The sequence below is a fragment of the Anser cygnoides genome, chromosome 18, assembly GCF_040182565.1.
Source record: "Anser cygnoides isolate HZ-2024a breed goose chromosome 18, Taihu_goose_T2T_genome, whole genome shotgun sequence".
Classification (NCBI taxonomy): domain Eukaryota; kingdom Metazoa; phylum Chordata; class Aves; order Anseriformes; family Anatidae; genus Anser; species Anser cygnoides.
In genome coordinates, this window is record NC_089890.1 from 2,100,552 (window position 1) to 2,128,316 (window position 27,765).

The 27,765-nt window shown below is 49.3% G+C and overlaps 3 protein-coding genes across 8 annotated transcripts in view; 1 reads left to right on the top strand and 2 right to left on the bottom strand.

Moving 5' to 3' along the window:
- Window positions 1-206: 206 nt before the first annotated feature.
- On the bottom strand, window positions 207-7,886 carry CCDC183 (coiled-coil domain containing 183). 2 transcript variants are annotated; one of them, XM_013189349.3, is made up of 14 exons: window positions 6,923-7,886; window positions 6,338-6,459; window positions 6,119-6,196; window positions 5,637-5,804; window positions 5,458-5,562; window positions 5,179-5,301; window positions 4,665-4,793; window positions 4,494-4,554; window positions 4,304-4,404; window positions 3,979-4,139; window positions 3,310-3,469; window positions 2,991-3,116; window positions 2,658-2,754; window positions 207-2,006 (listed from the first exon to the last, which is right to left on the bottom strand). In XM_013189349.3, exons 1-14 carry the CDS (start codon window positions 6,987-6,989, stop codon window positions 1,894-1,896), a joined length of 1,611 nt encoding a protein of 536 aa, XP_013044803.3. In that variant the 5' UTR covers window positions 6,990-7,886; the 3' UTR covers window positions 207-1,893. The 2 variants fall into 2 exon arrangements, with proteins under 2 accessions (XP_013044803.3, XP_013044802.3); XM_013189348.3 differs by having other exon boundaries at window positions 210-2,006; window positions 3,310-3,475.
- Window positions 7,887-8,028: 142 nt separating this feature from the next.
- Window positions 8,029-13,453, bottom strand: SBDS (SBDS ribosome maturation factor). Its single transcript, XM_048068015.2, has 5 exons — window positions 13,245-13,453; window positions 12,872-13,001; window positions 11,825-12,025; window positions 11,058-11,222; window positions 8,029-10,431 (listed from the first exon to the last, which is right to left on the bottom strand). Exons 1-5 carry the CDS (start codon window positions 13,370-13,372, stop codon window positions 10,303-10,305), a joined length of 753 nt encoding a protein of 250 aa, XP_047923972.1. The 5' UTR covers window positions 13,373-13,453; the 3' UTR covers window positions 8,029-10,302.
- A 15-nt stretch (window positions 13,454-13,468) lies between these two features.
- Window positions 13,469-27,765, top strand: part of TYW1B (tRNA-yW synthesizing protein 1 homolog B) — a 106,579-nt gene continuing 92,282 nt past the window's right edge. The window contains exons 1-8 of one of the 5 annotated variants that reach the window (XM_048068012.2): window positions 13,469-13,584; window positions 14,977-15,031; window positions 15,292-15,434; window positions 16,150-16,287; window positions 16,868-16,969; window positions 17,765-17,959; window positions 18,843-19,124; window positions 22,364-22,486. In XM_048068012.2, coding sequence (XP_047923969.2) covers window positions 13,510-13,584; window positions 14,977-15,031; window positions 15,292-15,434; window positions 16,150-16,287; window positions 16,868-16,969; window positions 17,765-17,959; window positions 18,843-19,124; window positions 22,364-22,486 — 1,113 coding nt within the window. In that variant the 5' untranslated portion in view covers window positions 13,469-13,509. Of the gene's footprint in view, window positions 13,585-14,234; window positions 14,573-14,976; window positions 15,032-15,291; window positions 15,435-16,149; window positions 16,288-16,867; window positions 16,970-17,764; window positions 17,960-18,842; window positions 19,125-22,363; window positions 22,487-27,765 lie in introns of those variants that run through there. The other 4 variants (XM_066979393.1, XM_048068013.2, XM_013189315.3 and 1 more) reach the window with 4 other exon arrangements.

Below are 27,765 nucleotides of genomic sequence, written 5' to 3' on the forward strand. Positions count from 1 at the left end.
GGTGGGTGGATTTTCCGTGATTTCTCATCAACAATGCCACCACTGCAGCTGTGTCTCCCCAGTGTTGTGGGGTGTGGGTGTACCCATCTCAACATCAGCCTGGTGGGCTCTGGAGACAGGGCCCTGCACAAAAAGCAGAGATGTTTTCTGCTCAAGTCGGGGTTGTCGTGCAAGTATTTGGCTTCCTAACTCTCTATTTGAATAGAGCCCACCAGTATGGCCTGGCTAAGGCTCTTCAGGCCCTGGGTGTGGAGATCGTGGATGTGGTTTCAGTGGTCCAGCACCATCCAGACCTGCTGCTTGCTCGGCCACTTGATTGTGGACAATTTTCTGGTCCAGACCCCAAAACACACACCCTGGCTGCGGTGGGCATGTGAGAACAGGACTGGTGTAATTATGCAGAAGAGTGTGCGTATGTGGCTATTGATTCTGAAAAGCTCCATTAGATGCCTTCACTGGCAAATTGTGCTATTTCTGGAGCTTCCTTTTAAAGACAAATTAGGCTGTGCTTTTTGCAATATATTCTCTATATCTGCAGTCTCACAAAACCCACCAAGAACACTTGGTGTGACCTGCCCGTCCCCTGGGAGGCTCAGCAAAAACAGCCATTCCCTTCCGCACAGAAATGAAGTCACAAGTGATGTCAGCACCAAGTGCAGGCACCACGTGGAAATGACAGTGCCGATGTCCCCCTGTGGGCTGGGATGTGGTGTCACCAGATTCTGGGTCACCAGAAGGGACTACGGGTCTGTGCCAGAAGCCCTCGGTGCTGGCTGTATTTGGGGAAACAGCACCATCTATTTGCAGCATTGTTTTATGTGTGCCTTTGCTTGCAGTAGGGCCAGGTGCCTACCACCCACCACCAGGCTTGGCAGAGCATCCTCTGCTCTCCAGGTCCCACTGGGTTCGATGTCACCTCCAGGCACCTCCCTGCAGCCCAGAGCCGATGCCTGGAGTTCAAGGCTGTCAGCAGGGGCTGAATGATGTGTGCACAGGCCACAGGGGAGGGAAGAGGTGCAAGACATCTAAGAAGAGGTTAGACAGCCCCAGTCTGGGGGCTTCCTCTGATGTTTGGTTCCTCCTTCTCGAGGCAGGATCTGTCCCTCCTTCCCCATGCACCTGTCCAGAGACGCCATGCCCACCCAGGCTGCCCCACCACCCGTACACTTCCCCCCAGCTGCCTCGGACCCATGGGACAGTGGGAACGTCATGCAACCAGGTCCATGCTGGGTAGCCTTTTGCTTAGTGCACTCCCGTTAAACCTAATCCAGTGGCTAGGTCAACTCCTACTCTGGAACCTCACCAAAAAACCTGAAGGGACCAAAAGTGTGGCCTGGTGCCTTGCAGCTCTGGGACTCCTTGTAGGTGGTACCAACCCTCCTGAGCTGCCGTATCCCCATCCATCATTGCCATATCACCACCCAACCTCCTGCAAGGAGCCACCATGGGATTAAATCAGTCACAGGCAGCTTTCTTCCATGCTTCAGTGCATGACTTCAAGTCCCGCTGCCTGCTTGGGCACCTGCATGCCTAGGTGCCACTACCCGTTTGTTCCTGTCCCAGTGTGCAGCCTTGGCTCTGCATAGTCTTCTGGGGTTGGGGTTGACCAGAGACCCCACGGTGGAACTGGCCCTACAGGATCAAGGGGGAAGAAAGCCAGCCTGCCCATGGCTTTGCTCCAGGGGGGGAAAAACTATTCCACCCCAGCATGTCCCCAGCTCTGTAGGGTGAGCAGTAGGTGAGAGCAGTGGGACAAGACCACCTCCCAGATCCCCCCCCCTTCCAGCCTTACCACAGGCTTGGGAGGGTTGAAAAAGCTCTGCTCTATTAAACCTGCGGGGAAAAGGGCACAGGGGGTGGTCTGAGGCATCAGGAGCTCTGGGGGAGCAACCACTACTTCCTCTTGCCGCTTTTCATCTTGCTTTCGATCAGGTGCAGCCCTTGCTTCTTGATGTCCTCCCGGGTGAGAACCAGGCCCTGGTCTTTGTCAGCAAAATCAAAGGGATCTGTGGGAGAGAGCAGGAGCAAATAGGCTTAGTGGGGCTGGGAGGCCACCTCCACCATACCTGTGTCCCCAGGGAGAGCCTCCACATCTCAGAGGGTTGGTGGCATCTCCAGCACAGGCACTGTCAACTAGATTTTCCATCCTCAGCATCCACTGGCAATGCCACCCCCACCTCAGTGGTTCATCTCTGACTCTGCTGGGGCTTCCTGTAAAGGTCTGGAGATGTGAGGTGGTGGCCACATCTCCCTCGTTGTGAATAAAGAGGTGGTGAGCTGCTGAGCACTCAATCTCCTCTAAGAGCATCTAACAGGAGGAGGCCACAGACAGAGACAAGCACTGGTCCTTCTTCCCTGCCAGGTGATTTAGGAGACTCTCATTTGGCTGATGAAGACCCACAGCACCTCTTGATGTGGTTCAGCACTCACCCCCCCACCAGCTGCCTTTGTTCTCTTCCCCATACACACCAAAAACAACCACCCATGCTCAAAGCCTTGGAGACAGCCAAAGTCAGTCCCAGGGTCTGGGGACAGCGCATGGGTTGGGATCAGCTTGTGAGCTGGGGTCTGCTAGGACAGTGGGAGGCAAAACAGGACACCCAGAAGTCCCATGGGCTGGGGCAGTTGCTGTGGGACTTGTCCCCGTGTTCTTCTACCTTGGACCGCAGAGCCCATGTCCTCCAAGGAAATCTTCAGGTTCTGTGGCTCTCTTGCAGTTGTTTTCTCCAGAAAATTCCTGACCTTCACAAAAGTCTGCAAAAGATGTTCTGGGGTAATTGCTGAAGGGGTGGCAGGTGTTGCAACCTGAGGGGCATCCCACCTCGACATACCCCTGGGGAAGGGGGCACCCCGCAGTGTCCAGCACTACCCTGGCCCTGCCCCAGGGTCACCTCCATCCTCCCATCAGGGAGGACGCCCTGGGACAGGCCACCCAGAGGAGCCATATGCAGGGCCCCAGAGACCAGAGCAGGGACAGGGCCCCTGCACACCTCGTTGTCCTCGTCAGGGCTGTAGCTGTGGGCAGGCAGGGAGGCCACCCGCTGCACCAGGTGCTGCAGCTTCTGCTCGCAGTACTGCAGCTTCTCATCCACCCCCTTCAGCTCGATGGAGACATCCTGGGGCCAGAGGGAAGAACAACATTGACAGGGATTACGAGTTGCTTGGGGTGATGGTGGCAGCACCAAGTGTCACCGGGATGCCCCGTAGCACTGCCATGGGTCCTGTGCTGGGGAGCGGACACACGGTGGGGACAGGCAGGACCTACTCCTGGTGGCAGCTGGGTCCCCAGCTCCTCGCTGCACCCTGTACCTGCTCGGGTACGTCGATGCCGTACAGGCGGATGAAGAGGTTGTCGATGCCGTTTTCAAAGAGGAGCAGGAGCTCCTGGTTCCTCAGGGACTGCGCTCGCGCCTGCTCCAACCGGGCCTCCTCCTGCTGCAGGCCCGTCCTCAGCTCTGCCTCCAGCCTCCTGCAGCTGACCAAACCCACACACGTCTGTATGGGTGCCCATGTGCAGAGACACCCCAAAAGTGTTGCAAAAGCTGCCCAGGTAGGCCCACGCTGTGGAGTGGATGCTGCCTGCACTACAGCTCAAGCCTGGCAGGGAGGACATGTCCTCCACATGCCCTGCTGGGGCAGGCTAGGTCTGAGAGGCACCTCCAGTGCATGGCCTCAGGTCCTGCTATCACCATGGCTCTAGACAGGAGGACCTCACCCATCCCTCCTCGCTCCATGTCCCTGCTGTCCCAGGGGGGACTTTGGGTGCTTTGCCAGGACCAAACTGGGGAGCACCCTGCTGAACGCAGACCCTGGTGCAGGAGGGGTGGGCAGCTGAGTGGGACAGAGACAGGGTGGCCTGTTGGGACACGAATGTCCCAGTGCACGCATGGCAGGAGGACGTGGCCCTGCTCCCCAGGGATGGGCTGGATCCCGACCTGGGCCCTCAGGAGGCCCTCTGCAGCCCGAGGCCAGCAGCACCTGATGGCACCTGGGGGCTGGCGAAACTTCAGCTCTGCCTGCTTCAGCTCCAAGTCCCTCAGCATGTCCTTCAGCGCCCGCTTCTTCTCCTCGCACGCCCTGATGTGCTGCTCCAGCTCCGCCGTGGACTTCTGCTGCGCCAGCAGCCTGCCCGTGATGTCCTGCCCAGGGCACAGCGCGAGGACTCAGCCCGCAGGGCCCAGGGGTCAGCACCATGAGCAAGAGGGGCTTCAGAGGGCTCAGGAGAGGAGCCTCTCGATGAAGCTGTGAGCAGAGCAGTCTCAGCTCCCCACAGCTGGGTGTTCCTGGGTGGGATTTCCCTCACCCAGAGGCGGGAGCACTGCACTGCAGCCTTGGCCTTCTCCACCTCCGATGTCACCCGGGCCTCGTGCTCAATCTGGGACTTGGTGGCCTCCAGCTTAGTGCCTGGGCAGAAGAAAGGGGCAGGGGAGGAAGGAGGCTGCCTCCTCCTCCTCCTCGGGTTCCCCAGCCCCTGGGCCCCTCCAGGCACTCACCCAGCAGCGAGTCCTGTGGCAGCAGGGAGGCGAAGTCCATGGCCAGGTCGTACCTGGCTTGCTGCAAGGACACTTGTCGTGACCCCCTGAGCTGCTGGCACCTGGGGAGGGTGGCCCTGCGGCACACCCACCCCAGGGGGTCTCAGCACTGCCCAGCTCCCACCAGCTCACCGCTCTCAAATGCTTTTCACTTGCGTCCTTGAGCCAAAGTCGGTCGATTTGCACCTTTTGGGCAGCCAGGGAGCGGTGCCTGAGCTCTCTCTCTGCGAGGAACTCTGTTTCCAACTTGGCCAGCTCCTCCTGGAGCACATTAGAGTCAGAGAGAAGGGAGAAATGGCTGTCAAAGCTGGGAAAGACCTCCGTGGGCCAGCTGGTATCCATGGATGGCCAAAATTGACCTCCTGGGCTACACAGGAAATGAGTACGGAGGGCATGGAGGGCTGGAGGCTGGAGCAGGCTGACTTCACTGTCACCAGTGCTCCCAGAAGGCTGTCCCCAGCCCCAGGGCCACAGAGAGCAGGATGCTGGAGGAGCTATGGACGCATCTGCTTGTTGTGGGCAGGTCCAGCTCAGTCCTTCTGCAATTTACTGCAGGAAGATGCACCAGCCTGGGCACGGGGGGCTGTTTTTGTTGGACCTCTATAGGCTTTGAAGCATGGAAGGAAGAGGTCGCCCAGCTGCTCACCTTGGTTATGTCATTGGCTTTGAGGGCATCCAAAGCCGTGAGCTCCATGTCCTCCAGCTCCCCATGGTACACCCCGGCCATCCCGTGCAGGAGGTCCAGATGCAGAGGCAGGTAGGCCAGCTCCTGGGACACACAGAGCCACCCCGCGTCACCTCTCCGAGTCCCGGGTCAAGCCAACCTCAGCAGATGGCCTGAGGCAGAGCCCAGCCACGGGGCACAGCCCAGCCACGGGGCATGTCCATCGCAGTGCTCTGTGCTGGCGTTACGGGGACAGCCCACCTTCTTGAGGACATCCCGCACCGCCAGGTACAGCAGGGTCACCTTCTGCCCGGTGTGGACTTTCATGAGCATCTTCTCGATGCTGTTCTCCAGCTGGCGAATCACCTGCGGGGCAGGACACGGGGTGGCGCAGCATGCCGAGCCCGGGGAGTTCGGGATGGGGAAGGGGTGGCATGTACCTGCACCTGCTCCTGGAGCAGCTTGTCATCGATTTTGACATCCAGCAGCTGCTGCAGCCGCTGCTGCAGCTCGTCCTGGGTCCGGCCGCGCCGCCTCACCTCGTACAGCAGTGCGTTGCAGGCGTTCACCCGCTCGAAGATGCTGCTCTGGAGCTTCTCCCGGGCACCCTGGGCAGGCAGGTTGGGAGGGGATGGGGACCTGCCTGGGAAGCTCATTCCAGAGCAGAGCCGGGGACACCGGGAAACGGTCACTGCCGTGGCAGGGCTGAGGGTGGGAGAGCTTTGCCCTGGGAGGTGGGGCAGGGCAGAGGTGGCTGCTGGTGTCCACCCACTGCAGCTGCAGATCGTTTCTGAGGAGACGTGACCTGTGAACACCCCAGGTCTTGCAGCCACCACCAGGGGGCTGCTGGCCCAAAGACTCCTACAAGTGTCCCTTCCCAACCCCTGCCAGCAGCCGGAGCCAGCCAGGCCCTGCCCATTACCTCCACCGTCTTGCCAGCCAGAACTATGTCCAAGTTCTTCTCTGCTCTGCAAGCCTTGGAGATGATGAGCTGGTCATGCTGTGGGCAGGAGAGGGCAGAGAGAACATCAGTGCCAGGTTGGGGACTGTCACATGCTGTTGTTGCCCCATGAGGCTGGTACCTGCTCCTGGAGAGACCCAGCAGAGGAGCAGGGGCACAGCCGAGGGGATCTGCAGGTACCTTCTGGGCAATGCCCAGGGCATGGATGTCCTCCTGCACCATCCCGCGCAGCCGGGGGAGCAGATCTCTGTTCTGGCTGAGCTTTTCCTCAGACGACTGTGTGAAAAACTTCTTCCCTTGCTCTAGAGGATGTTAGATTGCTCTTGGTGCCATGCAGGATGATGTCCTGTCCCCAGGCTCTGGCACAGGACAGCCTATCCTCACCCACTGCTGCTGCCCCCTTTTGCACAAATGCGTCCCCTCTGCCCCAGAGGCTTGGGCAGTGGGAAAAAGCCAGGCAGGGACAAAAGACATTGGGCCAAATCCCGCCTCCCCGGTGCCTGGGCAGCCACACGCTCGGCTGGTCCCACTGAGCAGGAAGGGAGCAGCCCCACTGGGGACCCGATGGCCCCTTTCTGCAGGGGGTCGCATTGCTCAGGGGACCAGGCAGCCACTGCAGGCCCCATCCCGGTGCGGCTGCCACCCATTTGTTTTGGCTGCCATGCTGGAGACCAACATCCCAGCGCACCCCACAACCCTGACACATCCCTGCGCCCCGAGGGCCCCCCACGCTGGGTTGTGCCCACGAGGCCAAAGGAGCAGCACCTTGCAAGGTGATGATGTTGCGCAGCTCCTGGGTCTGCTGGCTGATGTCTGCCCTGCAGCTCTGCATGGTGCCAGCGGTCCGGCCTCGAGCTTTGGCGTGCACACGGCAGCTGCTGCGGCCCCTCTGTCCGGTGGTGCCACCGCCGGTCTGTGACCTCGGACGGAACTGGCACCGTGGCTCCTCCAGGCACCACACACCCACAGCGGCTGCCCTGCACCTCCTGGCTGCTACCTGCCCTGACGGCGTGGCCACGGCCACCCACAGCCCCCTCTGCCCCGTTTCAGCAGGGGACGACAGAGTGAGCACTGCGCAATTACCGAGCCCTCCAAAGGTCGGGCAGCCAGCTGGGACCCCGCTCAGCGTCCCATCGCCGTGGCTACGGCAGTTTCAACCTCCCCAGCCCCGCAAATGCTCCAAGCCCCGCCAGGAACCAGGTACATCCAGAAGGGGTACATTCTTCGAGGAGCTTCTCACAGCTGTATAAAGTTTGGCTCAGGAATCCTACCAGGATGGTATAGGGCTGGCTATCGTATCAGGAAAGAGTAATTACCTGTTAATTTATTGCGTTCTGCTCCTCTCCTTCCTAGCCTCAGTTCTTATCACCCACTCGTGAAATCCAATGCCTATGTGATCATTCTTTCTTTTCAAAGGCTGTCTTCTGCCCAGACCTCAAGGGGGTACTGCCTGGCTGATCTCTCATGAACACCGCCTTTACGTAAGTGAAGTGGTGAAGCACTTAACTGGAGTAATTCGGTGTCATTTAAACTCATGGGTTACGGACCAATCATTGCCACCTAAAGGTTTTCACAGATCCCCAGGAAACTGAACATCTCCCTCAACAGAAAGACCACAACTAAAAAGAATAGCAACATGCAGAAGACCTAAAAAATTGTTTAACTCAAGTTTTGAGGAAAATTTCAGGGAAAAAACGTGTGCATGTGTACCCAAGCCCACTACCAGCACTCACCTCAAAGCTGCCAGCTTACTTCGAACACCAAGAGGAGACTATTACTACACACATATGTTCCTTTGGAAATTTCAGTTAGTAAGTCAGGAAACGATTATGTTCCTCGTTGAAATGGGCAAAAGTTGAAAACAGAAAGAATAGCTATCAATACTGGTATTTATTTTGATGCTTACCATACATTCTTGCTGAACTACAAACATGTCAAGAAATGCACGCATGTTTATAAATAAAACCAAGCTCCCTCTACCATAGAAAATCTTTAACATTTGATCTGTAGAAAAAGACTTTATAAGGAAATTGACTTTCTTGCACCAAGCTCATAAATCAGCTTAGGTTAAGCTTCTGTAACTCAAGCCATCCTATTGTGCTCTAGGTGCTGAACATATAAAACAAAGAAATTACAGAATTACGAAATCAAATATTACCAACACAATGTCATCTGAGGCTTTTGCTCGGTGTCTCCTTTGCAGATTTATGAATTACATGTTAGTACTAAGTGCCAGTGACAAGTTAAATATCATCATCCTCAGTGCTTCATAAACTGTGAATGAAGAGATGGCCATTTGAAAGACAAGCAGCTAAGGGCTTGTATACATGAGGAATTTTGCCCATCTATCCAAGCACCAGCTCTCCACATTTAAGCTGTGTCCACCCCACAAATACAGAAATTATGCCACTAAACCTTCCTAGGCAGCATTTAAACATGATGGAGGATTATCCTGGGGGCAATAGAAAGCATTTAAAGATGGATACAATGGTTCAAGAATCTCCATTTCACGACCCTTCAGCAGAACTCGGGCTCCCTAGCAGCAAGTCCTCCCAAAACATTACTAAAGAAATTGAACCCAGCCTTGCACAAGCTCATGTCAACAAGCTGCTGCAGAAATCAACTTCAGAGAGGAAACCTTTGACCAAGGATCTAGTCAGGTGCAGAGGAGCCCATGTGTCATGTCAAATCTTTCTCCAGTTGACTATCTCTCCCTGCATGAAATCTAGAAAGTTCACATCATCTTTTAATGGTACATAGGAAAACATCACGTGAAAAACACAACCTAGAGGTCTGTTTAATTGTCATTTAACAGGCATGGTCACATGCTCCAAAAGTAAATAGCACAGAATGAATGTAGCACATGCTCATCTAAAACAGAGATCTAGCAGCTGGCCGCCCTGCAAATCCTGATTTGCTGCATACTGTCAGCATGGAAACAGGTATATAATGCTAAAGGCTCCCCTTAAATTCCTGCTGGCTTGGCTTTGTCTCCCAAGAATATCCGCTTGGCCTGGGGGTATTTTTAATATCTCTTTCTCCAGTTTTCATCCTCTTTTCCCCCTCTTCTTTGAAATATGCAAGTTAAAAAGCATTTGTTTAATACATTTGAGACAAGTTTTAACAGAAACTTGAAGAACTACACACCACGCCTCAGGAGCTGGCTGGAAATTCTGCACATGTATTAGAAAGCAGCATAAAGAGACACAGGATAAAGGACAGCTGCAAGCATTGTTCTGCATCAAACTCAAACGAAACGGCACACATACACACAGCTACCACGAGGGAATTCCGGCCCAACAAAAGCCTGTCTAGTACAATGGCCAGAGGCTACAGATCCGGTTCATTTCACTGCGTGAATGAGAACAGCTCAGAAATGCAGGCTGCTCCTCCAGCCTACGAAAAGCATCACCACAGCCAGGGATACCTCCTATGCTATAACAAAAATATTTTATTTCTTTCTGTATCTATAATATATAAATAGATGATAATTCATTTTTATTAATGTAGCTAAATAGATTTTATGAATAAGTTATTTGGAGAACATTTTTTCTAAGTTAGTGAGTGCTGTTATATCCAGTGAAGAAAATCTACATGAATGGTCCTTTATATTACTGTAATTATTGAGCAGCCAATTATGGAAGTATAGGTAAGTTTTCATGCCGCCAAGAGATTGGTTTACACATGATCCACATTTTGCACTTGTTTGAAAGTGAAAATGCATCTCCCTTTTCCAAAGGTTCCTCTCCTTACGTACAACACCCACCCCTCGGTGACATATGCAATCTTCCACTCATCACTGACAATTTAAGCAAAAATGATTGGCACCATATCAGTCAAACACTCCTCATCAGCAACCCTTAAAGTAAACCAAAGCCATAGTAACTTCCATATCAAGTCTTAACTCAATCCTCATTAGTGCAACTCTGACACAAAATGTTCCTACAGGCAAACCATTTGTAAACCAAGCAAGTGTAAAATGATTAAAAAAACACACTGCATGGAAAAATCCCAAAGGATTAGTGTCAGAAAGTATTTGGCAGCAAGAGATTGGAAAAAACAAGAAGGCCTAACAGAAAAGAGTGGCTAACGCCAGTCATTCCGTTGAACGCTGTTAAAGTAGTACTGCATCAAAAAGGTTTTCGTTATTCAAGCTTTTCATCTCCTTCCTCCACGTCCTTCAGACTGAGCACTTCCAGCGTTCCTTTCCCTTTTGTCTCACATCGGATCAACTCATCAATCTCTCTGAAGCAGCCCGGGTCAATAAGGCACACCTGAAATATTTCACATTTAATCAGTCAAGCAATAATACTCAATTTTCATCAACAACTTCTCATGACCTAAAATTCATTTTCATTTAAAGAAAGGTATTGTTTAGTTACTATAGGGACTTGACAGAATTGCTAAGCAATTTTTATCAAAACTGCTTTTATCAAAGAAGTTTTGCATTTCCAGCACGTTCAGCATGCTGGACATGATGGTTTTGACAGTTAGGTTGCTAGATTCTAACTTGTTCTCAAAGATTCTTACCGATTGCAAGTTTTCCTTTACCACAAACTGGTTTTTAAATAATTGACTATTGTCAAAATACAGGCCTGATCCACCAAATAATTAACAGAAAAATTCCATACAGAGAAACTTATGTATTTTATAGGAGAATCACTGCTAAGAGAAACTACACTGTGCTTCCCCTCAGCCTGAACCTGCAATCTCTGTACACTAAAGGCTACTTTCAAGCTTTCAGTACGATTGTGTGACATTAAAGACTACAAACCATGACTCTGATTTAGAATCTGTGGCACCCTTGCAGTTTATCTAAACAACTTCCCTATGCTAATTCTTGCTGTAGTATGGTATAGTCAAATCAAGTATGAAACCCAAGGTCTGCTTTATTGCTTACAATTTCTAACTGGTCGTGGAAGTCTTCATTCTCAATAACTTTAATCAGTGGCTTGAGCTTCTCTTTGAGTTTCTTCCCCTCCTTTGCTGGAAGAATAAATCGTAACCTCATGTGAGCACGTTCAATTTGCATGGTCTCCTTTAATTGTCTGATCACTTCCAGTGCCTGCAGAGACATTGAAGAAAGAAAAAGGAGCATTTATTCACTTGCTTAAAAAGGCCACACAGATCAAAACCTCAATTTTTCTGTACTAGCTTCAAACATTTCTCAGTACTATTCACTGGCACTCTGCTACAGGAAGAGATTGCAATTACGCTGGTTTGTTAGACTAAAAAGAAAAGGCAGAGTTATGGCTGATGGTGGTCACTTCAAATACTGAAAAAACATGCCAGAAAGAATGTTCAATAGGAAATAATGTTAAATGACAGTCATCCTACAGAACAGTAGGAACCCATATGGCTCAGATGTACGGACTAATTTACTACCTCACTTGAAATAAATCATAAAACATTTATTTCTGTTCCAGGCATATCATTGATGCTGCTTTAATTAGTTTTTATCTTTCTCCCTTCACTGAACAGTTAAAAGACAAACTACAGGAGCTTCAGAAGCTGCTTGCACCCAGCATTCAGCTGCCAGCCAGCCAACTAATCGTTCTGCCAGCTTTTGACCACAAGGCTGTTTTCATTCCTATGCAAATGCTCATAGAGAAATCACACTTGATGACAACACCTCTGAGCATAAGCTGACTTTTAGAGAATACTAACCTGTTGCTTTGTGCTCTTGTTTGGTTTGACGGAGTAGTGAATATCCTTCATGGCTCTCTCTATAAGGATTACTGTGTATGGCCTCTTTGTCTCAGGATTCACACATTTGTCAGCCACAATAGTTGCGATGTCTCTAAACATCTGCTCCAGCTGCGTCTGTCGTTCTTTGTCTGACACCTGCAACTCCCCTTTTGATAAAATCTGCAGTTAAAAAATACAGAAATTGGTTAGCAAGTATTGCAGATCTGGCAAAAAATTGAAAACCCTTGCATGACAAATTTAACAGTTGCTTGAATGGTTTGGTTAGACATGAAATGCTGAAAAAAATAACCATATAAGAATGTGTATTGTTACAACAGACAACACTGGAAAGATATCAGAAAAAAAGCCACAACCAACAAACACCACAGAAGCACTAAACTACAAAAAGAAAGGCACAGGTTTAGTTAAACTGTCATCACCCACAGCAAGCCCACAATCTGTAACGTGCCAAGAAGAAACTAGATTTGTTCTTGACATTTAATTGGACTCTCCAAAATAAGTGACTACCCTTTTCTTTTCTCTGCATCCTTAACGGCGAATCTTTGATGGTAAATTCTTCAAGGCTCACCTGGGTCTGAAGAGATCAGCGCATTAAGGCTGCATGCTATCAGAGAATCATCTAGGTTGGAAGAGACCCCCAAGATCACCGAGCCCAACCTCTGACCTAACGCTAACAAGTCCTCCGCTAAACCGTATCGCTAAGCTCTACGCCTAAAGGTCTTTTAAAGCTCTCCAGGGATGGTGACTCAACCACTTTCCTGGGCAGCCTATTCCAACGCGTAAATGCATGAAATGCAGAAGACTTGGATGAATGTATGATATTTAAGAGAATACCAGAGAGCTACCACCCTTCTCTACACATTTTTTAACAAACAAACAATGATTTCGCCCACAGCAGCACTGTGAGCCCTCCATTAACCAACCAACCTCCCACGTCTGCGCGGCGTTCACGTCTCCCAGCCGTAACGAGCCCTGTCAGGGCACGCTGCGAGGCGCGGGACCTACCATCTTACAGATTTCCGTCTGGTCATCGGTCCCGAAGGCCCGCACGAGATCCTCCTTCCTCGCCACCTGCCCTTTGGACACGTTGACGAACACCGTGTGCGTCTGCAGCACCTCGTCCAGGTCCTTCTCCCTGCCGGCCGACCGCAGCGTCAGGGGGCGGCGGGGACGGGCCGAGGGCAGGGCCGAGCCCGCTGACAAGACCCGGGGCGGCCCGGGGGGGGGGGAAGGGGGGAGGCAGGGGATTCTCCCCCCACCCACAACCGGGCCCCACGGAGCCCCCCTCAGAACCGGACCCCCTCAGAGCCGCCCCTTCCTCGCCGGTCCCCGCGGGCGCTGCCCCCTCACAGCCAGCCCCCCCCCGGCCCGGACTCACGCCCCGCTGCGCCAGCCCATGACTTTGTTGCGGTAGCAGGCGATCTCGAAGCGCTTCCCGCCGCGCCGCGCCCGCACCACGGCCACGTTGGTGAGGCGGATCTGGTTGGTGGGGGTGAAGATGGACATGGCCGAACCGCCGCCGCCGCCGCCGCCTCGCTGCGCCACACGGCCCCGCGGGAGAGGGCGGCGAGAGGCGGGGCCGCCCCGCCGTGCACGGCCGTTGGCCGCCGCGCCGCCGTCCCCGCCCGGTTGTGGGGCGGCAAATGGCGTCCGGAGGGAAACGGAAGGGGAGGGGGCGAGGGGCCGGCGCCGCGGCCGCGTGGGGTCGGAGAGCGGAGGTACGGGGGGGATGTTGGGGGGGCTCTCGGCGGGGTAATTAGTGGGGGGGGGGGCTTCGGTGGGGGTAATTAGCGCGTGGGGGGGGGCTTCAGCGGGGCGATTACTGGGGTAATTAGCGTGGGGGGCTTCAGTGCGGTGATTATTGGGGTAATGAGCGTCGGGGGGGCTTCGGGGGGGCGATTGCTGGGGTAATTAGCGTTGGGGGCTTCGGGGGGTGATTATTGGGGTAATTAGCATAGGGGGGCTTCGGGGGGTGATTATTGGAGTAATTAGTGTAAGGGGCTTCAGTGGGGGCGATTATCGGGGTAATTAGCGTGAGGGGCTTCAGGGGGGTGATTATTGGGGTAATGAGCTTGGGGGGGCTTCGGGGGGGTGATTATTGGGGTAATTAGTGTGAGGGGCTTCAGTGGGGATGATTAATTGGGGTGATTAGCGTGGGGGTGTCTTCAGTGGGGATGATTATTGGGGTGATTAGCGTGAGGGGCTTCAGTGGGGTGATTATTGGGGTAATTAGCATAGGGGGATTTCAGGGGGTGATTATTGGGGTAAGTAGTGTGAAGGGCTTCAGGGGGTGATTATTGGGGTAATTAGCATGGGGGGCTTCAGGGGGGTAATTGTTGGGGCAATTAGCAGGGGGGCTTCAGTGGGGTAATTAGTGTGTGTGTGGGGCTTCAGTGGGGTAATTATTGGGGTGTTGGAGGCCTTCCCTGCCTGCAGCACCTGGCACCCACCTGTGGCATGGGGCCGGCCGGGAGCAGGGTCCCCTCACCCTGCTTCTCTCAGGGGTTGGGTGTTGCTGGCCAAGGGGAAGGAAGGCTTTAATCTCGTGCTGCGAGCAGCAGCCCGGGGAGAGGCAAGATAAAGCTTCCAGCTTCTTCAAGCTTTCTGTGTTCCTGCTCTTGTTAGATGCCTGCCAAAGCAGGGTGCAAGAGGCCTGCAGCCTGCTTGGTGCTTCTCAGGCAGTTATGTGTTGCACATGAGCCTTGTGTAAGCTCTTGAATGTTTTGTACCTGATAAGTAATCACAGGGGCCACACAAGCAGCGCCCCTGGCTACAGTCATGGTGTACTTGGAGTTTTAAAGTCAGCTCAGAACAATTTTCACTGTTCCAAATGAAACCTCACCCACATGATATAACCCTGGGAAAGTATTTGTGGTTGAATCCAGATTTCAGTCTGGCCTTGATGCTCTGTACCCAACCTGTCGTTGTAATCAGTGTAGCACCTTGTCTGTGCAAGCCAGGGCTCTGTCTCCCAGTTAGCTCTGGAGAATGATTTCCCCCTTGATGTGGGATTTTACAGCTCCAGAGATCTGCATGTGTTGGGTCTATGGAAAGCTAAGGTCTGTGAGATACACTTGATGTTTAACAAGGATGTTTTACTTAACTTTCAGGCAGTGGCGCTGCGCAAGTATTTCCTGCCTTTCCTTGGGACAGAACCTGCCCTAGGTAAGAGAAGCCCAGCATTGCAGTGTGATTTCTAAAATGTTAGCTTGGGTAGGCAGGTGAAACTCTGTGTATGCACCGCTGAGAAGGTGAAGGTCACTTACTCAGCCGTAGTGTTGTGTCTTCAGCCAGAAGCTGTTTTCTGCAGAGCCTGGGAATAGCTGATGGCATGAGTCTGTGGGTGTGGTGTGACTTTTTTTGTGTGCTTATTCTAAATTCATACTGAAGTAATCTGCTTTTGCTAAATCTGTGATTTATTCTAGATTTAGATGTCTCAATGGATATGTGGAACTTTTCCTACACTTGCCTGGCATCCTTGTGGCTGCACAGATTTTACATCTATTCTGTTATTGCTTTGGGGATCAGTCTCTGGATCGTTGTCCAGCTCTTCACCACCAAAAAGAAGGTAACTGGAGACTTGAGCACGTTTGTCTGAGAAAAACCCAAAACTTGTGTGTGGGAAGGAGTAGGTGCCAGGTGAAGGTACCCACTGGTGCAGTGAAATGTGGCACTTTGCTGTGGGCCCACCTTGGTTGTTGTAAATCCAAAGTGTGGTTTAGTTTACCTGACAGTTACAGTTCTCAGTCTGGATTGCGCTGTGGGTGTGGGTAACTAGCCGCCAGTGCTGCTCTGAGGTTAGAGCAGATTTTGTCTGAAAACCTCTCACTCTGATACGGAGAAGTGTTAGCGTGGACAGCTCTGTCACTTCAAGTAAGTCACTCTGTTTGCGTTCAGTGTTTCAGGTTAGCCTTTCCGGTGACCTTAATGAAAAGATTGAACTGGTTTTAGGATGGGAGTGGGATTAGCTCATTCAGGAAGCTAAAACCTTCTCACACACACGAGTGAAGTTCTGCAGCATAGGGTGGAAGAATCACTTCTCAGGTTCTGCTGAATCCTGCTGCCTCCCTGATGTGTGAGATGGGTTTACAGCACGGCCTAGTTCAGTGGAGTAGTTACTAATGCATTTCTCTCTGAGTGTGTGAGAAGCTAAAATGCTTTGACTGTTGTGTTGGTATAGTGCTGGGAGGCTGGTTACTGGCTTTGTATTTTAAATGCTTTGGGGAAAACGGGCTTAAGGACACTTAAAGGGGTTGAATGAGACAAAATGCTTTTTTTCACAGGGTGAAAAATCCAATGGGAACCTGTTTTCTGAAGTAGTAGAAGAAAAACAAGCAAATGGATATGCTGCCCTGCAGGCGAAAGAGGTCTATGTTGCTGGCATAAAAATTTTCTATGGGTCTCAGACTGGCACAGCAAAGGTATGTTACTGTTTTTTTCCACATGCCTGAAGCTGATAGAAGTATTTCCGAGATTCAGGTATGTTGCTTGCCTTAGGAACACTGTGCCATGTAAAAATCTGAAAGTTTATTGGAAAGTTCATTAGCTCATTAGAAATCAGTGCACAGCATGGCAGATAAGTGAAAATTATGTTTAAAACAAACAAAAAACAATACAAAGCCAAACCAAAACAAAAAAACCCAAGTCTATTCACTTAAAGTGGGGTAAGTGGTAGAGACGCTAATTATAAGGCTTAAAACTTGCTGTTACAATACACTCTTAGTTTGCTAGCAGGTATTCTAGAGAGAAGTGCTGCTTTAGGTACTTTGTTAAAAAGAATGAATTTGTATGTATGCAAATCATGAGCTATTAGCACTTGTAAGTCTTCATTGCTCCTTCACTTTTTTAATCTGAGAAATTACAGGTGCAGTGTGTAGTTATCAAGTGTCATTGTTCTTTCTGTGCTGGGAGGTGTCTTGTGATTGGACACGGCAGAGCTTGTTTCATGCTTCCTGTAGCTGGGTTGAAGTCATTCATAATTTTCTACGTTTCTCTTCTCAGAGATTTGCGAAAGGCCTGGCTGAAGCAGTTATTTCCCTTAATTTGCCTGTGGAAGTCATTAGCTTGGGAGATTATGATCCAGATGACTGTCTAGCAGAGGAGGTATGTAATAAATACAAACTTTTCCTGGTATTGTCAAGGATCTTTTCCTTTCGTATTTCTCTCTTGTTATCCTGGAAATCCCCAAAGCTATGTGTTTGCAAATTGCTTCTCAAACATAGGTGAGCATAGCCCTTCAGCCCTCAGCAGTAATCTTGAAAGTTACTATAAGAGCATCATCTACAATATGTTGATACTGACTCTGATTTTGTATGAGCTGGTTCTGTAACTCAGGAGTGAGTTACATGAGAGTATCTGCACCTGGTCCCCCTGTTCTCTCTGAGAGGGTACACCCGGGGAAAGCAGAGAACAAATAGTGATACTTCTGCAGCCTTTGAAGACTTAAGAAAATTCCTGGGGGGCGTATTTATATTGAATAATCTGTGATGGATTTTTTTCTTCTAGAAATATTAATAGTTCCTTCTTGCATCTATGGGAGGGAGACTTTTATCCCTGCAAGAGTATAAGAAGCTGTTCATTGGGGAAGAGGGGGTGGATGTCAGTTTTACCACTGTCCCTGTTATGTAGGGGGAAGACAGCTTGATTTCCCTTGGCTAACTTAAGATGGCTTTGCATAGAGGATGGCTACTTGCTACCATTGGTTTTATTACTTGCAGCATTCTTAACCCACATAGTATTAAAAAAAAAAAAAAAAACCACAAAACAACTTTTAACTTCTTCAAGCTGTCTTTGTGTTACAGCTCTTCCTCATGCTTCCAACTGTCTGCTATAGCTCTTCCTCATGTAAAGTGCTCTGATAATCAGCAATTTTTTTTCTGTCCCATTCTTATACATTAGACAACCAGCAGGAACATTTGTGTGTTCTTGGTAGCTACGTACACAGACGGACAGCCAACTGAGAGTGCCGCATGGTTCTGCAAGTGGTTAGAAGAGACTGCAAATGACTTCCGCTTTGGCAAAACCTATCTGAAGGGCCTGAGATATGCTGTGTTTGGCTTGGGAAACTCAGTTTATGTTGATCATTATAACACGGTGAGTATCCCCATTACTTTTCTGTTCCTCTGAATGGCTAAATTTTCCTAACTGCAACAAAACTGAGTGACACCAGTAGGTCGTTAGGGTCAGGTGGAGTTGTGCTATCATTTTGAGAAGACACTGATATATTACCTGGTGTGGAACTTAAGGTGTGAGAATTCAGCTCCTATTACAGCATTTCTGTGGACTTGATAGGAGCTGGGTTTAGGCCATAGGCAATGCAGCTTTGAAACAAGTGTGCTGTCCTGTGAAATTGGAGAGAGATGAGTCCTGTAAGCATGGCATTAATCTGAGTGGTTTTGGTAGTGACTAATGAGAACACATTTACCAAATCCTTATTAAGTTAATTTCCCAGCTTTGAAAGCTTTCTGTCAGTGCATGAAGACACATTACCAGAAGCCTTTTAGCTTGCTGCCTTTCAGTTTAGAGCACTTTTCTCAACTTTTCCAGTATTTTGCTGGATACTGTGGTTCTATTTCTTAATGTAAAATACGTCGGTATCTAGGCCTGATAATTAATCTCTGAAGTTGAAGAAAAATGGGGTGACTTGCCACCGGACTGTTAGTTTTATGTAGCTGGGAGCCACCTGAAGTGTCATGCATGTAGACATCTAAACCAACAAGCACCTCACAAAGAAGCTAGTTCTCACACCTCACTTACTACATTGCCGTGATAGCAGGGGTATTTACAGCTTGAGGGTGCTCGGCAGTGTTCAGACTGCCTTGTGGCCGTGCTCTGATTCAGCTGGTTAGAGGGAGTCTACAAGTCCGTGTCTTGCTGTCCTGCAGCCTGTGTAGCTAGTTTTATTTCCAGGCTTGGTCCTTGCTTTCTTAATTGCCTGTTACTTTTAAATTTCCTTTTGACTTCTATCCCATCCTAGGTTGGAAGAAATATTGACAGATGGCTGTGGATGCTCAGTGCCAGCCGTATCATGACTCGTGCTGAGGGGGACTGCAACGTGGCCCAGAGCAAGCATGGCAGCATTGAGGCTGACTTTGAAGCCTGGAAAACCAAGTTCCTCAATTGTCTCCAGGCCCTCTGCAGAGGGGAAAGGAAGCCCTGCAGTGGGAAGTGCAAGAAAGGGAAGTGCAAATCCCAGGGGAAGCAGAGCAAGGAGAGCTCAGATCATGAACACGGCGCATCAGAGTATGAGAATGCTGAGGTAGAGCCAAAATCCACAGGTCCTTTTTTCTGGTTCAGTGCTTGTTGGAGTGTTGTCTGACTCTTCTCCTTCATCCCACAGCCCAGAGAGGTGCTGTGGGGGGCTTGATACTTCCTTATGGAGTAGAGGGATGAGTGACAAGTAGAATAAGTAATCCAAAAAGAAGGACCAAGGATTAATGGTGGGCTTAGACTGAGCAGCCTCTATATGATGAGGGAGCTGCCTTCCTGAGTGGGAGGAGATGCATGCTGTGACAGATGCTCCAAGGGAGCCAGTCTTTGCTTTGTCTCACAGCCATATTGAAGCCTTTAGCTCACTATGAGCAGGTAGCATGCTCCCAACTCGGTGAAGCTCGGGCACTTTGCATCCCAAGGATTTTCCAAAGGCATTGGGGTACTGTTATCTGGGCGAGTCCTGTACCTCCTTGACTTTATCTCCCTGTAATCACTTCTGGCATATGCTCAGGCCTGTGGCTAGTGGTGTGCCCCAGGGGTCAGTACTGGGTCCAGTGCTGTTCGACTTATTCATCAATGACCTAGATGAAGGGACAGAATGCACCCTCCGCAGGTTTGCAGCCAATACAAAGCTTGTCGGAGTGGCTGACACACCAGAGGCCTGCGTGGCCATTTGGAGGGACCTGGATAGGCTGGAGAGGTGGGCAGAAAGGAACCTCATGAGGTTCATCCCTGCAAGTGCAGGGTCCTGCACCTGGGGAGGAATAATCCCAAGCACCAGTACACGCTGGGGGCTGACCTGCTGCAGAGCAGCTCCGCAGAGAGAGACCTGGGGGTTGTGGTGGACAAGTTAACCATGAGCCAGCAGTGCGCCCTTGTGGCAAGTAGGCCAATAGGACCCTAGCCTGCATCAAGAGGAGTGTGGACGGCAGGTCGAGAGGTGATCCTCCCCCTCTACTCAGCTCTGGTGAGGCCACATCTGGAGTATCGTGTGCAGTTCTGGGCTCCCCAGTACAAGAGGGACATAGAACATCTACAGCAGGTCCAGCGTAGAGCCATGAAGATGATTAAGGGACTGGAGCATCTGCCCTATGAGGAAAGACTAAGTGAGCTGGGCCTGTTTCTCCTAGAGAAGAGGAAATAGAGACTGATAAGATCCCCTCTCAATAAATACCTGAGGGGACAATGTAAAGAGGATGGGGCCAAACTCTTCTCAGTAGTAGCTAGTGATAGGACAAGGGGTAGTGGGGTATAAATTGAACCACAAGAGGTTTCATTGCCATATGAGGAAGAACTTCTTTATGTTTCAGGTATGGTTCAGTACAGAGCACTGGAACAGGCTGCCCAGAGAGGTTGTGGAGTCTCCTTCTTTGGAGATATTGAAAACCTGCCTGGATGTGATCCTTTGTGATTTGTTCTAGGTGACCCTGCTTGAGCAGAGGGGTTGGACTAGATGATCTCTGGAGGTCCCTCCCAACCTCAACCATTCTGTGATATTTGTTGATGGCAGGTTTTAATACGCAGTCCTTTATTGCTCTGCATGCAAGACCCAGAGCTGCTGTGGTACTTAATCCTTCCTGGATGTCATTTATTATGGGTTGGAAATGATTGCTATGGCCATGTAGAATTCCTTAGGAAAACAGCTCTTCTGGCTGAGGTGGTTTGAGGATGCCGGCTGCTGCAGGAACAAGAGGAATACATCTTCATAGAATCATTAGGGTTGGAAAAGAGCTCCAAGATCATCCGGTCCAACCATCACCCTACCACCGCTATCACCCACTAAACCATGTCCCTAAGCACCACATCCAACCTTTCCTTGAACACCCCCAGGGACGGTGACTCCACCACCTCTCTGAGCAACCTGTCCCAATGCCTGACTGCTCTTTCTGAGAAGAAATGTCTCCTCATTTCCAACCTAAACCTCCCCAGGCCCAACTTGAGGCCATTCCCTCTTGTCCTGTCACTAGTTATTTGTGAGAAGAGGCCAATCCCTAGCTCCCCACAACTTCCTTTCACTTTCAGGTAGTTGCAGAGAGCAATAAGGCCTCCCCTCAGCCTCCTCTTCTCCAGACTAAACACCCCCAGTTCCTTCAACCGCTCCTCACAGGACTTGTGTTCCAGGCCCTTCACCAGCTTTGTAGCCTTTCTCTGGACACGCTCCAGGGCCTCGATGTCCTTGTAGTGAGGGGTCCAAAGCTGAACACAGCACTCGAGGTGCGGCCTCACCAGAGCAGAGTACAGGGGGACGATCACCTCCCTGGTCCTGCTGGCTGTACCAGTCCTGATACAAGCCAGGGTGCCGTTGGCCTTGTTGGCCACCTGGGCACACTGCCGGCTCATGCTCAGGTGAGCATCGACCAACACCCCCAGGTCCTTTTCCTCTGCACAGCTTTTGAGCCACTCTGTCCCAAACCTGTAGCGCTGCATGGGGTTGTTGTGGCCAAAGTGCAGGACCCAGCACTTAGCTATGTTGAACCTCATCCCATTGACCTCTGCCCATCGACTGAACCTGTCCAGGTCCCTCTGCAGGGCCTTCCTACCCTCCAGCAGATCAGCACTTCCCCCCAGCTTGGTATTGTCTGCAAACTTACTGGAGGTGCACTCAGTCCCCTCATCCAAATCATCAATATAGATATTAAAGAGGATGGGCCCCAACACCGACCCCTGGGGAACACCACTCATGACTGGTCACCAGCTGGATTTCTCTCTGTTCAACACCACTCTGGGCCTGGCCGTCCAGCCAGTTATTAACCCAGCACAGAGTGTACCTGTCCAAGCCATGGGCTGCCAGCTTCTCCAGAATACTGTGGGAGACCGTATCAGGGGCTTTGCTGAAGTCTAGGTAGTCTATGTCAACAGCCTTTCCCTCATTCACCAGGCAGGTTGCCTGGCCATAGAAGGAGATGAGGTTGATCTTGTTGTTACATTGGTGCAGTTATGCTGTACCTTGGCTGTGTACAGAAAGGAAGACAATTTTTCTGTTCCATGAATAGTGTGATGTGGAAAGCAGTTCTCTCCCCTGTTTGTTCAGGCCAGGGGTACTTGGAGGAGTTTAGGCTTCCAGACTGTCATAGCACGCAGCAGGAATCAGACCTCTCTGTGTGACTTCTTAAGTGATGACACAGGGAAACAGAGCATTGTGGATTTGGAGAGAGGCTATCTGGACTGGGTTGTAGATCGTCTGTGTACTACTGAACTGTTAGAAATAACCTTGGGGCTATTTTCAGGTTTTCTGTTTAACACAGCAGATATGCACCTATTTTTTCTCTCTGGTCTCTTACGCAGGCAGAAGAATTGGTTGAAACCAGTAGTGAGGAGGAGGCTGATGCTGAGGAAGTTGGAGGGACAAATTCTGTCATTGATGTTGAAGATCTTGGCAATGTCATGAGCCACATGAAGAAAGCCAAGGTACCGCTACTGCAGCAAGTATAGAAATGCCAGCTCTTTGTCATTGATTCAAATCCTGTCTGCTGGGTTCAAACCTGTAGAGTTTAGTTAGAGTAAAACATGAACTATTTGAGAACCTGTCCCAAACCCAGAATATACTTGTAGGTATGTTGGGTTTAGGTATTGGCTACCTGGGTTTGGCTTGTTCATGAAGTGAATGCTGTGTGGTAACGCATTGTCTTCAGTTGAGAGAAGTTACTTTCACAGTGAACATCACAGATCTGAAAGTACAACTCTGCCATTGTGATTTATGGTCCATTATCAAAACACAAATCCTGTTAAATCTGGCTGTGGGTACATCAGCTGAAATGCAGGCGTGCTATATGCTGGCATGTCATGGCAGGGAGCGGAGCTGGGTGGTAGCAGTGCAGGTGCAGTGGTAACAGACTGCTGTAACAGCTTCTGCATCTTGCTGCTGCCCTAAGGTCAGGTGATATCTGTCCCCATCTCAACAAACCTACTTCTGTCTGTAATTACACCTTTCTTACCTTGCACAGCTCTGTGGTATGGACTTCTCACTGCTTTCTTGAACCTTAGCAATTTCCTTAGCACTCGGAGCCAAGGGTATGCAGCTGGGCCATAGCAAGGCAAGTCTTGGGTTAGAGGAAACTGAATCCTTTGGAGGTAAGGAAACTCTGAGGGCAATACGGGGATCTCTGATCCTTACCGTTTGGAGTGGGAAGAAGATAATCTGTTGCTTATAGTGAAGTCTGACTCTAGGAGAGTAGCCCTGCTAACGTGGGCGTTAGTCAGACTGTGTGAGAGCTTCCATCCCTGACTTGCCTGCTGTAGTTTCCAAGAGAAGGATGGATGAACTGTTTGTTTTTCATTTGATGGTGGGGAAAAGATCGATCTCTTTCACAGTAATTGTGCTGTGAGGTGGCCCATTTTTTTCTCTCCTGTCTGTGCTTGCCACTAGAGGTCACTGACAAGAAAGGAACTGTGGTTTCTGTAGCAGCATGCCGTGTGAGGTGGTTTGAGACCAGGGAAGGAAGGGGCCTGCCCGTGTGTGAGGGGCCTGTGTGTGGTACCTACAAGGTATTCACAGCACAAGTGTGAATCTGTAGGTCAGGTTCTTGTGCCTCAGACCTAAACAGCCTCTCTGTCTGAGAGGACAGCTTCTGTCTGAGCACAGGTGCTCATTTGGAGCTGCGAACTGCAGTCTTCTGATCTGCTGCCTTTCTCTTGGAGGAGATGACGAACAGCTGTTCGTCCCTGACAGCTGAGTGCTGCCCTTTTGCTTCTGCAAATAATTAATCCTTAAAGTGCGAGTCACCTCTGTGTTTGGGACCATGGCAAGGATTGAAAGTTCTTGTGCATAGGCGTCCTGGCTCCTTTTGAATGTGAGCTGTTGTCAGCTGATGAAACAAAGGTCAGCTTTTCTTTGGTGCTGACACCACTGCACTACTCTAGACTTGTCCTAGGATTTTGGATTTGTTTCGAAACCTTAAAAGGTGTGGTTGTCATTACTGGCCCCTTTATTTCCGTTTTGTGTGGCTAATCTGCCTAGCTGCTGCAATTTAGGTTGCTAGCTTCGTGTTTCTGTAACCAGAGCAGGTAATGAAGAAAGGGCCTTCAGTGGTGACTTCAGCGTTAATCCTCAACCCTCTTGAACAGGAGTGTCGTTTCCAGGGTGATGGCAGGATATTGCTGTGTAAATATCTCATGAACTGATGGCTGTCCATATCATTAGCTGGGAAAAAGAATGACTTTGTCCTGGTGGAGAATCTCCTGGGGAATGTGCGCGTTGACTTGCCAACAGGTTTATGCAAACACTTGAATTGTAAAATGATCCCCTAGGTGCAGTTATTTACTGTAACGAAAATAAATGCTGAAGACTTGATATGAAAGAGCAGGATGATCTGCATTTATGGAAGTAATTCATCATGATTGGGCTCTCTTGCTCCAAGGCTAGAAGATACAGTTGTTTAAATGCAGTGCATCTTAGTTTCTTAAGTCATGTTCTCACTTTAGTGGCTATGAATTTGTGCAACAAGGAATTTTTTTTCAGATAAGTTGTGTCGTCCCCTTCAGTCACTTTTACTTTCTCACAATGCTGGACTGTGTAAGATCAGTCTGACACTTTAGTTTTACACTGATGTAATCTGTTGTCTTGCAGTAATCCTTACAGATACAGGCAAGTGCTTTGGATTTCTCTATCTGAACTACCCATGTACAAGCCAGTGAGTTTAAAGAAAATGTGGGTATTTCAGGGTTATATCACAAACACTTCATATGCAGAGTGTCTTGGGTTTGAAATACGCTTGGCAGTTTCCAGCATGTTTTTTTGGGATTTCAGTGTTGTATATTAACTCCTCCGCTTATGGGAGATAGAGTAGAAGGTTCTGCCTTGTGCAGTGCAGTTAGCTTCTTGAAGTGTTTTTTGATTGAGCTTTGATCTTTTGGAGGCATGTTGCCATTTATGACTAACTGCACATCTGTCTTATCTGCTAGTGATTCTCACAATTCATTGTTGGTTTGCTTTCTGTGGGATAGCAGAGTGAGGCTGTAGAGACAAGCGTATCTAATGAATGTTTACTCAAATATCTGCAGGTGATAGTAATTTAATTTTGCATCCATCTCCTATTACTTCGTGAGAATCTAGACTGGATTGTTTTACAGCTTGTTTTGTGCGTGTATGCTTACAGCTGTCTTTTTTGTATGCTTCGGCTTACTTGTGTTTTACAAAGTGTAGCCTAAGGATCTGAGACAAGTACTGCATTTTTGCAATTGTTTGGATCAGGCAGATGGATCCAGGAGTACAAGGTGTGAATGCCTGAACCTATCTTCCTGGTACAGTTGTAGTTATTACACCCTATCCCTTGGAAAAGAGAGATTTTTAAGGAGTTAGGAATGAAGGCATGTTGTTCAAGGTGATGATGTTTACCTTCTACACTTAATACGAGCCCAAAACTTGAAAGACTGGGGTATCAAGGGGATATCATTCAAATATATAAAATGATGATTGGTATAAAGGGAAATTCCACACTTTATTGAATCTTCTTCTGTCTCATGATGACTATTTAATAGCTTCTGAAATCCAGCACTCTGAGTAATGCAATTTTTTGGACCTTGCTACCACAAGAAACTGATGTGGATGATGCTTAGTAGGATTCTGAGCAGAACTCTGACCTTTATATCAGTGTGGATGGCATCTAAACTTTAATGAAGTGCTCAGGTGTGAAAGTCCAGAAGAGTGTAATGCAGCCATGGCCCAAAGAGGGCTGGCAGATCAATCCATCACCGCCAGCTCTCTGGTTGCTTCCCTTGGTGTCTGATGATTCAGGGCTGTGATGCTGGGCTGGGGGATGCATGGATAGCTAGGCTTAGTTCTGGATTTTCTCTGCATCTGTTTATTCTGGCTTGTTGTTTTTTAGGCTGAGAGTCTGGGCCTGTTCTCCAAAGTGCTATTATGCAGCAGCAGAAGGCAATAGTTCTTCTTAATGGGTTTCGTAACTAGTAGACTTCAAGTTGTACACTTGCAGTACACTTACCCATCCTCCAAAGTCATTGACACCCCCTTGAAATATATTTATCAGCTAAAATGTGAAATCTAATGGGTATGTTTGTGGCCTGCAAGACTGTAATTAATCACAGCGACACCATTTCTTAATGTAGATTATCTCCCACAGCTGGGAGATTGTGATAAACTAGAAAGACAGATCAATCTAGACTGGTTCCGAGGGAACGAAATGGCTTTATTAACCTTCATATTTAGAAACTGCAGGCATGAGTAATAATAATATCCTAATTTTTTTGGATGGGTTGGGAAGTAATCAAATGGGCATATTTTGTTGGCACAGTTTAGAGATTAATGTTCTGTTTTTTCAAACAAAGTTTAATGAAGCTGATAGTCACGTTTGTGATGTAAATACAAAGGAAGGGGGTGTGAGAACAAGATAGGGTTGACTTTATAGGAAAGAAAGCAAGCCCAGGAAAGTCTGTTCAAGAAGTTTGTTTTATTGCAGTTTGCTGCAGGGGTGGTTTCTTGATTATTTTTTTTTTCTTCTTCTGCACCCCCCCCCCCTTTGGCTCTCCTCTCTAAAAGGTCCATCCTAATGTTAGCTGTTCACCACCACTAGGATAGTGAATCGCATTACCCATGGCAGACCAGACTTTTCTGATCCTTGGTGAAGAAGCTTTTAATGGGGTTGACTGGAGTTTTACATGAAGTGAGACCTAAGTTTTAAGACTTAGGAATTAAATATAAGATTTACAGACAGTGTTGCATGCAACTTTGATACAAGCAGAAGCTTCTAGAGCATGCAAGAGTTGTTAGCTGTCTTTTAACTGAATTGAATGAGGCTCGGTACCTAACTGTCAGATTTAGAAATGGTTAAAAATGATGTGTGCCTTTAGAGCTCTCCAAGAAGTTTCTCTAACTTTTAATGGGTGACAGATTTGTAGAGGAAAAAATCACTCTTATCTTCAGCAGCTCAGTCTCTGGGCTAGATTTTGACCTCTGCTACTCTGGCTCAGAATTCAGAGTGATCCTACATCTTGAAACAAGCTTTAAGAAACATCATTTCCCTGTTTAGGGATGACTGCCAGCACTGAAATCTGAATTTGTCCAAGGGACACTTCACCCTGTCCTTTTCCTGTGTTCAAATCTTTCTTTATACCTTGGCTGATGTGAAGAATTATAACTTGTAAACAATGTAAGGTTTTGAGGCTTTCAGTTTCCATATAGAACCTGGGAGCACCCAAAGAAATAGGTAGGAAAAAGGAAAAATACTTTAAAGGTTACTTCTGACTGGACAGTCTGTCTTTGACATGCAGTGTGATGCTGGCTTTCCCTGATAAGCCTTTGTAAAGGGCTTTGAGATCGGAGAGTAAAGAGCCTGATTTCTATGCTGGTTGGTAGATCCCATACCCCTCACTGCTCTTTAGTTTGTTGTAAATTAGTCAATAGAATCACAGAATGGTTTGGGTTGGAGGGACCTGACAGACCATCCAATTCTCAGCCCCCTGCCAAGGGCAGGGACGGCTCCCACTAGACCAGGTTGCTCAAAGCCCCATCCAGCCTGGCCTTGTGCACTTGCAGGGATGGGGCATCCACAGCTTCTCTGGGCAACCTGTTCCAGGGCCTCACCACCCTCTGAGTAAAGAATTTCTTCCTAATAACTAATCTAACTCTACCCCCTTTTAGTTTAAAGCCATTACCCCTTGCCCTATCGCTACACCCCCTGACAAAGAGTCCCTCCCCAGCTTTCCTGCAGCTCCCTTTAGGCACTGAAAGG